The 18,257-nt window shown below is 43.9% G+C and overlaps 1 protein-coding gene across 1 annotated transcript in view; it reads left to right on the top strand.

Annotated features, from left to right (window-relative positions):
- Positions 1-18,257, top strand: part of kcnq3 (potassium voltage-gated channel, KQT-like subfamily, member 3) — a 398,610-nt gene that overhangs the window by 296,565 nt on the left and 83,788 nt on the right. Inside the window, exons 3-6 of the mRNA XM_067979766.1 lie at positions 3,034-3,160; positions 4,880-5,052; positions 9,511-9,654; positions 17,061-17,171. Of these exons, the coding sequence (XP_067835867.1) occupies positions 3,034-3,160; positions 4,880-5,052; positions 9,511-9,654; positions 17,061-17,171 (555 nt within the window). The remainder of the gene's footprint in view (positions 1-3,033; positions 3,161-4,879; positions 5,053-9,510; positions 9,655-17,060; positions 17,172-18,257) is intronic.

The following is an 18,257-nucleotide window of genomic DNA, read 5'->3' as shown; positions in this document are numbered from 1 at the left end:
CATCGACACCTCTACACTCATCTACACCTCGACACTCATCGACACCTCGACACCTCTACACTCATCGACACCTCTACACTCATCTACACCTCTACACTCATCTACACCTCTACACTCATCTACTCCTCTACACTCATCGACACCTCTACACTCATCTACACCTCGACACTCATCGACACCTCGACACCTCTACACTCATCGACACCTCTACACTCATCTACACCTCGACACTCATCGACACCTCGACACTCATCGACACCTCTACACTCATCGACACCTCTACACTCATCGACACCTCTACACTCATCTACACCTCTACACTCATCTACACCTCTACACTCATCGACACCTCTACACTCATCTACACCTCTACACTCATCGACACCTCTACACTCATCTACACCTCTACACTCATCTACGCTCATCTACACCTCTACACTCATCTACACCTCTACACTCATCGACACCTCTACACTCATCTACTCCTCTACACTCATCGACACCTCTACACTCATCTACACCTCGACACTCATCGACACCTCTACACTCATCGACACCTCTACACTCATCGACACCTCTACACTCATCGACACCTCTACACTCATTGACACCTCTACACCTCTACACTCATCTACACCTCTACACTCATCTACTCCTCTACACTCATCTACACCTCGACACTCATCGACACCTCGACACCTCTACACTCATCGACACCTCTACACTCATCTACTCCTCTACACTCATCGACACCTCTACACTCATCGACACCTCTACACTCATCTACACCTCGACACTCATCGACACCTCGACACTCATCGACACCTCTACACTCATCGACACCTCTACACTCATCGACACCTCTACACTCATCTACACCACTACACTCATCGACACCTCTACACTCATCTACACCTCTACACTCATCGACACCTCTACACTCATCTACACCTCTACACTCATCGACACCTCGACACTCATCGACACCTCGACGCTCATCGACACCTCTACACTCATCTACACCTCGACACTCATCGACACCTCTACACTCATCGACACCTCGACACTCATCGACACCTCTACACTCATCGACACCTCGACACTCATCTACACCTCTACACTCATCGACACCTCTACACTCATCGACACCTCTACACTCATCGACACCTCTACACTCATCTACACCTCTACACTCATCGACACCTCTACACTCATCTACACCTCTACACTCATCGACACCTCTACACTCATCGACACCTCTACACTCATCGACACCTCTACACTCATCTACACCTCTACACTCATCGACACCTCTACACTCATCGACACCTCTACACTCATCTACACCTCTACGCTCATCGACACCTCTACACTCATCGACACCTCTACACTCATCGACACCTCTACACTCATCGACACCTCTACACTCATCGACACCTCTACACTCATCTACACCTCTACACTCATCGACACCTCTACACTCATCGACACCTCTACACTCATCGACACCTCTACACTCATCTACACCTCTACACTCATCGACACCTCTACACTCATCTACACCTCGACACTCATCGACACCTCTACACTCATCTACACCTCTACACTCATCTACACCTCTACACTCATCTACACCTCTACACTCATCGACACCTCTACACTCATCTACACCTCTACACTCATCGACACCTCTACACTCATCGACACCTCTACACTCATCTACACCTCTACACTCATCTACACCTCTACACTCATCTACACCTCTACACTCATCTACACCTCTACACTCATCTACACCTCTAAACTCATCTACACCTCTCCACTCATCGACACCTCTACACTCATCTACACCTCGACACTCATCTACACCTCTACACTCATCTACACCTCTACACTCATCTACACCTCTACACTCATCTACACCTCTACGCTCATCGACACCTCTACCCTCATCTACACCTCTACACTCATCTACACCTCTACACTCATCGACACCTCTACACTCATCTACACCTCTACACTCATCGACACCTCTACACTCATCGACACCTCTACACTCATCGACACCTCTACACTCATCGACACCTCGACACTCATCGACACCTCTACACTCATCGACACCTCTACACTCATCTACACCTCTACACTCATCGACACCTCGACACTCATCGACACCTCTACACTCATCTACACCTCTACACTCATCTACACCTCTACACTCATCGACACCTCTACACTCATCTACACCTCTACACTCATCGACACCTCTACACTCATCGACACCTCTACACTCATCTACACCTCGACACTCATCGACACCTCGACACTCATCGACACCTCTACACTCATCGACACCTCTACACTCATCGACACCTCTACACTCATCGACACCTCTACGCTCATCTACACCTCTACGCTCATCTACACCTCTATGCTCATCTACACCTCTACGCTCATCTACACCTCTACGCTCATCTACACCTCTACACTCATCTACACCTCTACACTCATCGACACCTCTACACTCATCTACACCTCTGCACTCATCGACACCTCTACACACACCACTCATCGACACACATCACTCATCATTTGCCTTCACTTCCACATACATTGCTTGCCCACACCTCTCTCTTGCCCGCACTGTTGATCAAACCCTTATGTATTTTTTTGTCGCTTTGAATTCTCCAATGCTCTCTTTAAAATAAATGTTTTGACTCGTGCTTGAACTCTACTTGATGTTATTAAAGATCAATTTTGGTTTTAGTTAGTGTTTGACAGGGTTACAATTGCTGTAGCTATAATGTCCCTCTGTTTCTTGAAACTGATATATGCCAACAATTGATTAATTGGTAACTGGTTTTAGTATCAAGAAGATAAACCCACTGCAAACATGTACTTTGAAAGCTGCAGAGGGCATGTCCTGCTTAATGGATTTATAACTAATAGAAATTTCAAGTTGGTTTAGTGTTGTTAGTAAGTTGTAATACTTTGTAATAAGCTTTATATATGCGCATGTGCTTTTTCAAACAGGAAGCTGTTACCATCGTCGTGTTTGGATTAGAATTTGCTCTCAGGGTCTGGGCAGCTGGTTGCTGCTGCCGGTACAGAGGATGGAGAGGCCGTCTGAAATTTGTCAGAAAGCCTTTATGTATCCTAGGTCAGTCGTTGTTTTATTGGCAATAGCAAAGAAAATAAAATTCTCTTTTAGATAATGAAGAATTATTTCAGCTAGTTGTTTTATCTATTTTGTCATTAAATAAATGACCAGTTAATGGTTTGAGGGAGGAATGTTGGACACCACTGCTCTTCTTTGAATAGTGCCATGGGATCTTAAACATCCACTTGAACTGGCGGACATCACCTCAATTTAATATCTCATATGAAGTACAGCATTTTGAACAATGCAGCACTCCCTCAGTACTGCACTATCGTGTTGGCCTAGGTTATGCACACAAGTCTGGAACAAGGGAAGGCTATACTGAAGGTTTGGCATTCACTTGAGCAGAAATGACACTAATGTCATTGCAGAGAGAGTAAATTGGAGGAATATAACTAATATGGCAGGGGTTGGGGAAAGTCTCAGTTTGAGACTAGAGGGAGAGCAGGATTAATAAAGCTGTTAGAATAGAAGCAGAAGGCTGAGGTGAAATAAATAGAGAGAAAATATTATCAGAGGAGAAAGGGAAAGGAGCCGGCAGTGAGGCAGTTAAGAGATAAAAACACTGAAATAGAAGGCTCAAGGTACATCGAGAAATAAATAAGAAAACCAGGAAAAAGAGTAAGGGCCAAAATTCTTTTTTAAAAAAAAATGGAATCATGATTGGGTGGTGTGTATGTAAATTAGAAAACATTCACCAAAAAATTGAAGTTCGAAGCATTTTTAAAAATGCAACAATATATAGTAGCTATTCTGGAGACTTGCCTTAAGTTGGGACAGGACCGGGAATTTAATATTCTGGGTTATAACATTTTCAGGAGAGATAGTGAGAGAAAGGGAGTGGCAGTGTTAGTGAAGGATTTATCATAGCGCTCGAAGTTAAGTGTGTCCTCGGGGTTGCATGTAGACAGAATTCGTATTAATAGAGTTAAGAAATAGGAAGAGAAATGGTAGAATTCTTTGTGTGCATTGCAGGCCACCAAAGATTGGAGATAAGATAGATACGATCAAAGAGCTATCTAACAACAGGACAATAATATTGGGTGATTTTAATTATCCCAAAATAAACTAGAATAAAGATCATGCATGTAGTCAAAGCGGGGAATGTTTTTTTAGAATGTATCCAGGACTGCTTCCCTGGGTATAAACATAAAAGAAATTTAGATCTTTGAACCTCTAATCATCCACACAACTCAATGAATCGTTCTGACACTCCCAATTGTAACAAAATTCAGTTACAAAAAAGTCAGTTGCACTTAATCAGTTTAGATTTGATTCATGGATGTGGAATGTTGATTTTATATAGTGACATGAAGTGTGGTTTTCAATTAATGATTTGATATTGTTTGCTTACTGTTTTGGGAATATACATTTTAAAGTGTGGGGACATCCCTCTTTTTTCTTCATTGTTCTTACCTCACTGATGCCCTCTGTGCCATGCACCCATTGCAGCCCATTAGTTGGCATGGTCACCTGCTTCCAGGTTTCTGCCATTCCTATCTCAGCTGGACACCAGGAGTTACTGCATGGGGAGCGAGGCCTCTGTTTCGCGCTTCTCCATAGCAAAGTGGCTGAGATCATGTACGCCAGTATGTGGCTCCGGCATGCTGTCCTTCTTGATAGGCCGTCTTTGAAGATTCTGACCCCGAGGTCTTGGTGGATCTCGCATTACAGTCAAGCTATTGCTCACACCCCAGTATTTTCTTTGTATCTGTCTAGATATCATCGTCCTGATTGGTTCTGTGGTGATTGTTGCAGTGGGGACACTCCAGAACATAGTGGCGACATCACTGCGAAGCTTACGTTTTCTACAAATACTGCGTATGTTGCGAATGGACCGGAGAGGAGGCACATGGAAACTTTTAGGTTCAGCAATTTGTTCACACAGCAAGGTATTGGAACCACTTCAAACATAGAAGGAAGCGAAAATCATCGCCTTATCCATTAACTAAATACTTCAGTTTAATACCTGTCACTATGCCTTTTTCTGTTGAATTCAACACAGTTGCTGCTTTTCATTCTTCATAAGATCCTGTTTGTCACCTGATGTGAAAATAATAAAAGAAAAAAATTGGGAGAAAATCTTTTTGATAGGCAAAAATAAGATGGAAAGTTAGGATCTAACAAATTACCCAAGTGCTGAATATATATTGAGCAGGACTGTATCAATTCTGCTGTTGAACTGTCTCAAATTCAAGTTTCTTAGGATAAAACAAAATATAGTGTGTCTGGTGTCATGCCTAAAACTGCTTGACGTGATGTGCATCAGGGTTATTCACTAATATATTGTTGAAAACCTCAGTATCGACTAGGGCCACTTTCAGGAATGCTGCAAAACCACTGCATCACAGGGAGTTGGGACTGGGATGTGTTCCACGTAGCAAGCTCCTCAGTATTCAAATCTTAGATGAACTTGGGCTTTATAGAGAAGTCAGAAGTGTTGAGGAGAACAAATGTTTGGCAAAGAAGAAACTCAGCTTCTTTGAGGCACCTTTAACTAAGAAGATGTGGCCGTTCCATTTGAGGTCAGAGGATAGAGTAGAGCACATGTTACATCCCTGGTGCTGAAGCCTTGTGCTCACCAAGACCCTGCTAGAGCAATCTCGCAGGATTTCCCGAGTTCAGCTTTAATTAGCCAGGCACGGAGAGCTCCTGATCCATTCTGGGCTTGGCGCTGGGAGCTCACCAAAATGGAGGGGGACGATAAGTTATATGTGTCAGCATCCCTTAAAGGGCTCAACCAACATTTAAAGGGATGTGGCCACTTAAAGGTAACTGGCTGCAGAGGGGAACAAATATTTCCAGCCTTTATAAAGGTTGCAAAGATAATAACTGTATTTTTCAGCCTTTCCGTAGGTGGGGGGAATAGTTGTCAAAACCAGTGGATGTCAAAACAATAGTGGAGAGAGGAAACGGACTCCGTGAGCAGTAATGGAGTGGTGCAAACCCCCTGTTTGATGGCTGCTGAAGTGAAGGTGTTGCTGCATGAGGTGGGTACAGGTGGGCTGCTCTGTTTGCCACTATTGGGCACCCTCCCCACAGGACAGTGGGACAACAAGTCTGGCAGGATACAGCCAGGCTCAATGCTATAAGTACTACCTGTAAGATCTGGGCTCAGATGCAGAAGAAAGCATCTGAAGGTAAGACTTTTTTTCAGAATATTTTCCAAAATACTCCCTTTAATTTACCCAATCATATAGACAACAGGTATTTGACCAGAAAAGACAGTGCCTTGTGGCCCCCTCTTATCTCTCCTTATCCTTAGCACAATGTTCCTCAGTCCCTGCAGTTGATAAATCACCCTATAAGCCTTGACGTTGACAGGATACTGGCTAGCTTCAGTATTCCAGTATGTCTGAAGGAGTGGAGGTACCGTTATGTCCCTCCCTTAGTTTGCAGTAATAAGATTCTCATGGCTGTTAGTGCCTGCAACTGCAGTAAGTTGATTTAAAAGCAGTCTATGTTATGGTACAGTACTTTCAGCTAAAGCCTTAACTAGTTAACCCTTTCAACCCTAGTTCCCCTAAATACCTTAACCTATATTTCCTTAAACATGACAAGGTGGCATATAATACAAGGGAACAGATTGTAAGTTGGCACAGAAATTATAAGTCCCAGATACTCTTGGAGGAGGCCATTCTAGACATCCCTGAATATAAGAGTAAGAAGGTGAATCCATAGGACTGTCCAAAGCTCAGCACTAATACCATCCTATGTCTGATTCCCCTTCTCATTCACTACCACACAGTGAAACACACAACCACACGAACATCATACACAGTTAGTATCTTGCAATGGGAGCTCTGTTTGAAGGTGTGGATTGGAATCATAATTCTAACATTTTCTCCTTTCCTATCATTGCAGGTTGAAGAGCACCTGCCAACACTGCTAGCGGTCCAGAACAAGACAGCAGCTTACTGCACCCCTTGTCCCTCTCACCAACATTTGTAAGCACCAGCACTGCTACGCACACCACAGAGGATGCAATTATTGAGCTTGAGGAGATAGCACCAGATGAGCCACATAGGAATGGAGATGGAAGTGCTGGCCATGCTGACCAATGCATCAGTCACCTGTTTGATATGTGTGGACTGCGCGTAGATACTGCACTAGATTCCTATGTGAGCCTGGAAGGAAACAGAGGGAGAAAAGTTGACGCTGGAAGTGACCTTGATTGCCACTGGCGGTGGTATATCCCCATGGTGTAGGTTGGCCGCAGATGCTCTCGCAACAGACGGCACAGCCTTGCAACTGCTCCCTGCTGACCCAGAGCCTGCAGAGTCAGGTCCACTTGGTCATTGCCAGATAGATCTGTTAGGGCCTGCAGACACGGTTGATAGCATATGGGGGTGCGGGTAGCCATGCTCTGGTGCCTGTTATTAGCGAGTGTGCCAAACACCTGACAAAATCTGGCAGTGATCGTGGAGGAATGCACTAGTTGCATCTGTGTCCTGCAATCTTACATGGAGCATGTGGCAACTCCAGGGATATCGGCAGTGGAACCCTCAGTGTTAGAGGTTCTAAGCCTAGTCAGAGTATCTCAGAGTCTGCTGCTATAGAGACCTTGATATTCAATATACAACTGGCTCTATTGTCTAGTTTCAACATATTGTAAATGGGATGGAGAGTCATGATGCAGGGCTTAATTGGCCTTATAGCTGGTCAGTGATCTGCCCCCATGCCGATCAGTAGATGTGTTGAGGGTGTGTCCAGCAATGAGGAGCCTGGCTGGAGTAGACACAGATGAGGCTGGTGCCTCTCAAGGAGAAACTACATCTGGCCTATCCATTACCACCACCACCCCCCCACTTCAAATTACTGATAATGTGCCAGAAAGTGGGAAGGACCTATCAGACATGGCAGCACTAGTTGCAGGGCCTCCTCATGACCCAAATCAAGGAGCCACCTCAATCCAAATAGGGTCCCATTAACACCCAGGTGCCAGCCACCTCACTCCTGCAACTGGGTTGCACCTAGAAGGAGCACAAAATTAGGATGCCTCGAAGCTGATGACGGGCTCCCTCCCTCAGTAATCAGAATCTCACTGGGAGCCCATCGTGTGCCAATAATAAATTCCGACCCAGGGAAATAGGTTTCGATTGGGCAGAATTGGAGAGGCAGGAACTCTACCTCAAAGAGGATAATCGCAGCCTTGATGTGTGGCCCCACCATTGAATAATGGCCACTTGGGCAATGTGCTGGATGGTTACTGGTGCTCATCGAAACACTTTTTGAGGAGCAGGAGAAAAAATGAAAAAAGTGACAGGACTTCTACCTGCCCCACCGGAACGCTGCCACAACTCTGACCCAGTTTCCTAAATCTGGGGTCATCTCAAATGCAGGATGGGCTCCTGGCTCAATTCCTGCCACCTAGAAGGAGCCTGATGCTGCAAAGGCTTAAAATCCTGATGGTGCTGTGCAGCAATGCTGCTCCTTGCTGCAATAGAAGAGCCATGAGTGCCATTAAAGAGGCAGAAGTGCCCCCAGGTCTCCAACCAGATATCGTACTCAAAGGCCGGGGCCTGCAGCAGGTGAGTGTTGCGGTGGAGGGAGTGGAGGTCACCACAAATCTCTTTGCCCTGGTGGGGGCATCTCAGGGCTGTTACCGCCGCCTCCCAGGGCCTACCACTACCGCACTCATAACAGCCACTGGAAGAGGTGTTAACACAGGCCATGTCCCCCTCACAGCCACTATTTACTTGCAGCGGCAGCCCTAGGGAGTGGGGGCGGGTGAAGGGACATACAGATCAGGCAGTGAGTCAGTGGTAGGTCTTACTGTCTGAATTTTCTCTCATTCTCCACTTCTATCCCATCTGAAATTGTGTGAGATTGCGGAGGAGAGTCCAACCCCTAATTTATTGACGAGAATAGTTTCAGTGAACAAGTGAACTTGTCTGTTCATCAATAATACTCGTCTTGAGTTGAAGTTTGATTTTGAATTTTCCGATATGAAGTGTCTGTACATGAAACGCAGGGTCAGTCACTGTTAATTCTGCGGAGAGAAAGCTGTGCTGATGAGATCACTACTTAAAGCTTCAAATAACTTCTGTAGTCATTTATCATGAAACCTGTAACATCTTAATAGAGAATATTCTGACTAATCCTATTCCCCTCATACACTGAAGTGAAGTTAAGATATTAGTTACGAAGTTAAATTATAAATCTGTAATCAGACTTGTTGTTCTGTGCTACTGGATCATAATATTTGACCATGTGGACTCAAAACAGTAAAATTAATTCATCGAGTGGATCGACATCATATTAATTCAAGATGGCACCTTCATGGAGAGTGGGGCATTGTGTATATATCAACTTTGAAGAAACTAATGGATATTTTCCATGTTTATCAGGAACTCATCACTGCCTGGTACATCGGATTTCTGTCACTCATTCTGGCCTCGTTTCTTGTTTACCTGGTTGAAAAAGATGATAATGACGCCAGAAACAGTACACAGGACTTTAATACCTATGCAGATGCCCTGTGGTGGGGTTTGGTAAGTGCTGTGACTGATGCTATTTGGGCAGGACAGTGGGCGTGTACTTGGACCTTCTGGAATTGAAGGATGACCTTGCTGTCTGTATGTGGATGGCCCGACTAGAGAGGGGGCAAAACTTGACCTCCTCTTGGGAAATAAGGAAGGGCAGGTGACAGAAGTGTTGGTGAGGGATCACTTTGGGACCAGTGATCATAATTCCATTAGTTTTAAGATAGCTATGGAGAATGATAGGTCTGGCCCAAAAGTTAAAATTCTAAATTGGGGAAAGGCCAATTTTGATGGCATTAGACAGGAACTTTCAGAAGTTGATTGGGAGAGTCTGTTGGCAGGCAAAGGGACGTCTGGTAAGTGGGAGGCTTTCAAAAGTGTGTTAACCAGGGTTCAGGGTAAGCACATTCCTTATAAAGTGAAGGGCAAGGCTGGTAGAAGTAGGGAACCTTGGATGACTCGGGAGATTGTGGCCCTAGTCAGAAAGAAGAAGGAGGCATATGACATGCATAGGCAGCTGGGATCAAGTGGATCCCTTGAAGAGTATAGAGATTGCCGGAGTAGAGTTAAGAGAGAAATCAGGAGGGCAAAAAGGGGACATGAGATTGCTTTGGCAGATAAGGCAAAGGAGAATCCAAAGAGCTTCTACAAATACATAAAGGGCAAAAGAGTAACTAGGGAGAGAGTAGGGCCTCTTAAGGATCAACAAGGTCATCTATGTGCGGAACCACAAGAGATGGGTGAGATCCTAAATGAATATTTCACATCGGTATTTACGGTTGAGAAAGGCATGGATGTTAGGGAACTTGGGGAAATAAATAGTGATGTCTTGAGGAGTGTACATATTACAGAGAGGGAGGTGCTGGAAGTCTTAACGCGCATCAAGGTAGATAAATCTCCGGGACCTGATGAAATGTATCCCAGGACGTTATGGGAGGTTAGGGAGGAAATTGCGCGTCCCCTAGCAGAGATATTTGAATCATCGACAGCTACAGGTGAGGTGCCTGAAGATTGGAGGGTAGCAAATGTTGTGCCTTTGTTTAAGAAGGGCGGCAGGGAAAAGCCTGGGAACTACAGACCGGTGAGCCTGACAGCTATAGTGGGTAAGTTGTTAGAGGGTATTCTGAGAGACAGGATCTGCAGGCATTTGGAGAGGCAGGGACTGATTAGGAACAGTCAGCATGGTTTTGTGAGTAGAAAATCATGTCTCACGAATTTGATTGAGTTTTTTGAAGGGGTAACCAAGAAGATCGATGAGGGCTGTGCAGTAGACGTGGTCTACATGGACTTCAGCAAAGCCTTTGACAAGGTACCGCATGGTAGGTTGTTACATAAGGTTAAATCTCACGGGATCCAAGGTGAGGTAGCCAATTGGATACAAAATTGGATTGACGACAGAAGACAGAGGGTGGTTGTACAGGGTTGTTTTTCAAACTGGAGGCCTGTGACCAGCGGTGTGCCTCAGGGATCGGTGCTGGGTCCGCTGTTGTTTGTTATTTATATTAATGATTTGGATGAGAATTTAGGAGGCATGGTTAGTAAGTTTGCAGATGACACCAAGATTGGTGGCATTGTGGACAGTGAAGAAGGTTATCTAGGATTGCAACGGGATCTTGATAAATTTGGCCAGTGGGCCGATGAATGGCAGATGGAGTTTAATTTAGATAAATGTGAGGTGATGCATTTTGGTAGATCGAATTGGGCCAGGACCTACTCCGTTAATGGTAGGGCATTGGGGAGAGTTATAGAACAAAGAGATCTAGGAGTACAGGTTCATAGCTCCTTGAAAGTGGAGTCACAGGTGGATAGGGTGGTGAAGAAGGCATTCAGCATGCTTGGTTTCATTGGTCAGAACATTGAATGCAGGAGTTGGGATGTCTTGTTGAAGTTGTACAGGGCATTGGTGAGGCCACACTTGGAGTACTGTGTACAGTTCTGGTCACCCTATTATAGAAAGGATATTATTAAACTAGAAAGAGTGCAGAAAAGATTTACTAGGATGCTACCGGGACTTGATGGTTTGACTTATAGGGAGAGGTTAGACAGACTAGGACTTTTTTCCCTGGAGAGTAGGAGGTTAAGGGGTGATCTTATAGAAGTCTATAAAATAATGAGGGGCATAGATAAGGTCGATAGTCAAAATCTTTTCCCAAAGGTAGGGGAGTCTATAACGAGGGGGCATAGATTTAAGGTGAGAGGGGAGAGATCCAAAAGGGTCCAGAGGGGCAATTTTTTCACTCAAAGGGTGGTGAGTGTCTGGAACGAGCTGCCAGAGGCAGTAGTAGAGGCGGGTACAATTTTGTCTTTTAAAAAGCATTTGGACAGTTACATGGGTAAGATGGGTATAGAGGGATATGGGCCAAGTGCAGGCAATTGGGACTAGCTTAGTGGTATAAACTGGGCGACATGGACATGTTGGGCCGAAGTGGCCTGTTTCCATGTTGTAAACTTCTATGATTCTATAACCAATCGTGCATTCCTTAATCATCGAATCATAGAAAAGTTACGGTATGGAAGGAGGCCATTCGGCCCATCGAGTCCGCGCCAAAGCAATCCAGCTAGTCCCAATCCCCCGCCCTATCCCCGTAGCCCTGCAAATTTTTTCCTTTCAAGTACTTATCCAGTTCCCTTTTGAAGACCATGATTGGTTCATCATGACATTAATATTTGATTTGCACTTCAGTTAGCTAAAATTTCTAGTTCTACATTTGAAAAAAGTTATCTATAAGTTGAAATTTTAATACATTAATAAACAGAGTTTGTTGTAATGCAAGTATTTTAATTTATTCTGCTCTCTTTGTTGCCCTAGTGTGGCTCTGGTGAGGTGCACCGTAGGTGATTGGCTGGAGGCTGAATTAAAATAGTGCAGGCATTGCCAAAGCAATGTATTTTCCTTAAAAGCTGCTTGTCTGTGGTGACTTCCATTCCACAAAAATCCTCCACTAAAGGCAACACGTTCAGAAGAAATTTTAAAGTTAATCATTTGGATTCACAAAACTTAGATCCATTGTTTATCTGGGCTGCCCGACAACCTTTTGTTGAGGAACACAATCCTAAATGATGCTTTGCTTGAGAGCTACTGTCGAGAATGCTAAAACACTGCAGCATGTTTGATGGGAGATGGGTCTGCTATCTGTCGCTGGGCAACAAGTAAAGGAGAGGGAGCAGTACAGAAACTTAGCTGAGTTAACATCCCACACCTGTGTAAGCTGTGACTGGAAGTTCAAAGGTGAATGGAAGCAAGTCTGTCGACAGGCACAGATGAAGGGGATACAGGCCATAACCAACTTTGCTATATTTGAGCACAACTATTTCCTCCCTAATGTCACCCTGGAATTCCAGTGCACCAACAGAAGTATAACTGTGAAGTCTGGTTAAATGATCTGTTTAATAGTTATTCACCAGCATGGAGATCTGTTGAATATAGTAATTAACACATTATTGAGTTGGGCCTTGGTACAGTAACACCCAAATAGGAGGAAAATTCAGCTAAACATGTATGTCTGTCTGTTAAAATTTTTGAACCAATGGTTTTAATACTAAGTGATTTTAATCTGATAGGATTGATACCTGCAAAGAACTAGAAAGTTCCAAAGTGGGCTCTGGCTCAATCAATCATAGAGGTACTTTCTAGAGCCCATTTATGCAATCTTGTTTAGAAAGAGGCAGTAGGGGAAAATCATAAACTGAAAGTAGAGCATTAGTGTTGATGTTGAATGACCAAGCCGGCAGGGTCCTCTTTAAATATGGAGATTGGTCTTTGATGATTGGCCTCCCCTGCCCCGGGCTTCCTCCCCCTCCCCAGACCGGGATTCCTTTCCCTGAGCACTTCCCATGTGTCGGGAACAGTACCTCTGGGTCTTCTAATCTTTTTTTTTGTGATTATCTTATATTTGTACCCGCTCATTGTGTGCTGACAATCCATCAATATTAACATTAGCATATCCCTTTCTAATCATGAAAACCTCCATCAGGCCATTCCTTAACTTTCTCAGCTTTCTGAAGTTCAAGAAGTTCTATCTTCTCAATTCTCTTTTCCTTACAGTAACCTCTTATCCCTGGTACCATTCGACTGAATTAAAGCTGCACCTTTTCCATTGCTCTTATATTCTTCCTATAATGGAGTGTCTAAAACTGAACCCAACAGTCCAACTGCAGCCTAACTAAGGCCTTGTACAGTTTCAGCATTGCCTCCTTGCTTTTGAGTTCTATAGGGGACAAGATGAGTGATCCTTTTAATGCAGTTTCTACAGAATTCTGCATAGTGTAGATGGGAGCAGAAAGTTGCAAAGGCACAGTGATAGATTAAGTGAGTGGGCAAAACTATGGCAGATGGAGTTCAATGTCGGGAAGTGTGAGGTCATCTACTTTGGACCTAAGAAAGATAGATCCAAGTATTTTCTAAATGGTGAGAAGCTAGGGATTGTGGAGGATCAGAGAGATTCAGGTGTCCATGTACAGCAATCATATACAGCAACTATAGGCCAGTCAGTTTAACCTCAGTGGTGGGGAAGCTTTTAGATACGAAAGTCTTGGACAGAATGAACAGTCACTTGGACGAGTGTGGATTGTTTGGGAAAGCCAGCATGGATTTGTTAAAGGCAAATCATGTTTAACTAATCTGATAGAGTTTTTTGATGAGGTAACAGAGAGGATAGATGAGGGCATTGCAGTTGATGTGGTGTATATGGACTTTCAAAAGGTGTTTGATAAAGTGCCACACGGTAGGCTTATCCTCAAGATTGCGGCCCGTGGAATAAAGGGGGCAATAGCAACATGGATACGGAATTGGCTGAGTGATAGGAAACAGAGAGTAGTGGTGAATGGTCGTTTTTCGGACTGGAGGGAGGTGTACAGTGGTGTTCCCCAGGGGTCGGTGCTGGGACCACTGCTTTTCTTGATATATATTAATGACTTGGACTTGGGTGTACAGGGCACAATTTCAAAATTTGCAGATGACACAAAACTTGGATGTGTAGTAAACAGTGAGGAGGATAGTGATAGACTTCAAGAGGATTTAGACAGCCTCGTGGCATGGGCGGACACATGGCAGATAAAATTTAACACAGAAAAATGCAAAGTGATACATTTCGGTAGGAAGAATGAGAGGCAATATAAACTAGAGGGCACAACTCTAAAAGGGGTACAGGAACAGAGAGATCGGGGGGTTAAAAGTGGCAGGGCAGGTTGAGAAAGCGGTTAAAAAAGCATACAGGATCCTGGGCTTTATAAGTAGAGGCATACAGTACAATAGTATAGAAGTCATGATGAACCTTTATAAAACACTGGTTCGGCCACAACTGGAGTATTGTGTCCAGTTCTGGGCACTGTACATTAGGAAAGATGTGAAGGCCTTAGAGAGGGTGCAGAAGAGATTTACTGGAATGATTCCAGGGATGAGAGACTTCAGTTATGTGGATAGACTGGAGAAGCTGGGGTGGTTCTCCTTGGAACAGAGAAGGTCACGAGGAGATTTGATAGAGGTATTCAAAATCATGAAGGGTCTAGACAGAGTAGATAGAGGGATACTGTTGCTATTGGCGGAAGGGTCAAGAAACAAAGGACACTGATTTAAGGTGATTGGCAAAAGAACCAAAGGTGACATGAGGAAAAGCTTTTTTACACTGCGAGTGGTTAGGATCTGGAAAGCACTGCCCCAGGGGGTGGTGGAGGCAGATTCAATCATAGCCTTCAAAAGGGAACTGGATAGGTACTTGAAAGGAAAAAATTTGCAGGGACACAGGGATAGGGCGGGGGATTGGGACTAGCTGGACTGCTCTTACGTAGAGCCTGCGCAGACTCGAATGGCCTCCTTCCGTGCTGTAACCTTTCTATGATTTTATGATTCTATCACTAAAAGCTAGTGGACATGTACAAAAAATAATTTAAAAAGTTAATGTAATGTTAACCTTCATCTCAAGGGGACGTGAATACAAAGGGGTGGAAGTTATGGTAAAGTTGTATAAAGCTCTGGTTCGATCGCAACTGCGTTCAGTTCTGGGCATCGCACCTCAGGAAGGATTATATGGGCCTCGGAGGGGGTGCAACCAGAATGATGCCAGGTCTAAAAGGCTTAAATTATGAGGACAGGTTGCACAAACTAGGCTTGTATCCCCTTGAATATAGAAGATCAAGGGGTGCTCTAAATGAGGTGTTTAAGATGATTAAAGGATTTGACAGAGAAATAGTTTTTTCTCTATTAACCATATCATATATTTCTATAACTATTTCCTCTGGTGGGGAAGTCCAGAGCAAAGGGCATAACCTTAAAATTAGAGCTAGGCCATTCAGGGGTAATGTCAGGAAGCACTCCTTCACATAAAGGCTAGTGGAAATGTAGAACTCTCTTCCCCCAAAAAGCTGTTGAGGCTGGGTCCATTGAAAATTTCAAAACTGAGATTGAAACATTTTTGTTAGGTAAGGGTATTAAGGGATATGGAGCAAAGGCGTGTAAATGGAGTTGAGATACAGACCAGCCATGATCTAATTTAGGCTCAAGTAGAGCATAAACACGAGCACAGGCAAGTTGGGCCGAATGGCCTATTTCTGTGCTGTAAATTCTATATAATTGAATGGCAGAACAGGCTTGAGGAGCTGAATGACCTACTCCTGTTCCTATGTTCCTCAAATTTTGGTGATGGGGCCAAATGGGGCCAAATCTTTTTAACGGCACAGGAAATCGCAATCCACGGGAGCAGGTACTACTTCTGCTCAACACCCCTATCTCCTGGTTGTAGTTTGGCAGCATGTCTGGATCCTACTTGATCCAGATGCAGGTTCTGTTCTGGGCCTAAAGTGGGTCGTACAGTCAGCAAAGCCTAGATTGTGAGTATCAGTAGGCTACTCAATCATATAGGTTCATAATAGCCATTCACACACACTTTCTAGCAGGAGCTGCAGGATAATAATCAGGAGTGGGAACCCCAGCTGATCTTGCCCTCCCTAACCTGTGGGGCCTCAGGCCAACCTGGAATCGTTTTGGTCTGCATGGCTCACTGAGCTGTTGGGGAGTTACTTGTCCTGTGTTGGCAAAATAAAACCAGCACCCTAGTGAACTGCCTAGAAGATGCCCATTAGACACAGCTTACAAATGTTCCTGCAATTCTCAGAGGACTGAAGGCAGTAAGCAGACAGTTAAAGAAACCATTTGAACTGAAATTCAATGCAACGATTCCCATCTGAGATCCTAATGAAACATCTACACCCCCAAAACATGAAGCCATCTTTTTTTCTTTATAAATGTGATGAATCTTGCGTGTTTCCAGCATTTTCTGTTTTTATTTCAGAATTCCAGTGTTTGCAGCTTTCCTTTTTAATCCTGCCTGAGATTGCTTTAGGAAACAATATTGTTTTTCCACACCGAGCAGCAGGAACAATCCATATATGGTTGTGTAACTTTGATTTTCATTGTGCAGATTACACTGACTACGATTGGCTACGGCGACAAGACACCAAAGACTTGGGCAGGCCGTGTTTTAGCTGCGATGTTTGCTCTTGTAGGAGTGTCATTTTTTGCTTTGCCAGCTGTAAGTACCACAATATCTGGTTTTGCTATCATTTCATGTTAAACTATGAAAAATATCCAAACGTATACATTATGGACCTAATATCCTTGACCTCTCCTCAAACCTGCAAGCACAAATTTTAAAAATGGGTGCAGACATTATTACATCATTTCCACACAGGAGGTGAAGCCCCTAAGTTCACTCAGTTTTTAACCATGTTTATTTTTTTCAGTTGCGGTAGTGAAAAAAAAATCCCCGAAGACTAACTGCATTAATGGATGGATTTTATATTTTAATTAGTGAACCTTAGCTCTCATCGAGGTGAGGGATGTCCTTAGTGTTTGAGTAGACGGCTCAATTTACCAACATCATTCAGGAGTGTGCTGCTGCGTTATAAATAAGCCCTGAATTTCTGTGGGACCTCTCTCGATCTCCCACTGGAACTTCAGCAGGATATCGGCAGAACCCTTGGGGAAACAGCGCAGAGTAGCTGTTTTCAGCCTTTAACGCTGTTTCTCCAGGTTCTGTGCAATCTTCTGCTGAAGTTATCGCAGAAGTGCAGTGGAAAAGGCGCTGATGATGGCCGTACCTAATAAAAAAAAAAATTTCTCCACGCATTTAGCAGTAGGACCAACGCCTGTGCAGATTGGGCACAGGCCGTCCCATTGCTAAATTGGTATGCATTGTGCCCATTGTACACCCGAAAACCTTTACAATGTACAGACCAATGTTAGAGTACTGTGCTCAACACCAATCGCCAGAAAACATACGTGAATTAGAGATGGTACAGAGAAGAACAAGACTGATGCCAAGTAAGTGAGATGAGCCATGAAGAATGATTAGAGTGGCTCAGTCTCTATTGTCCAGAAAGTGTTTAAAGGGAACTTCAATGAAGTATATAAATGATTAAATGTATAGATAAGGTGAATCCAGATTATTACTTCAAAGTAATCCAGGAAAACAGGACCAGGATATAAATTTAAATTGGTGAAAAATAAATTCAACACAAATATATATCAGGAAGAAATTTACTTGAAATGCTTAGAATGATCTGCCAGACAGATTAGCAGACAAAAACACTGGGGACATTCCAAATACATTGGGATA

The sequence above is a fragment of the Heptranchias perlo genome, chromosome 3 (genome assembly GCF_035084215.1).
Source record: "Heptranchias perlo isolate sHepPer1 chromosome 3, sHepPer1.hap1, whole genome shotgun sequence".
In the NCBI taxonomy this organism is placed as follows: domain Eukaryota; kingdom Metazoa; phylum Chordata; class Chondrichthyes; order Hexanchiformes; family Hexanchidae; genus Heptranchias; species Heptranchias perlo.
Note: the sequence above shows the minus strand (reverse complement) of the source record. Positions and strands in the feature narration are given on the sequence as shown.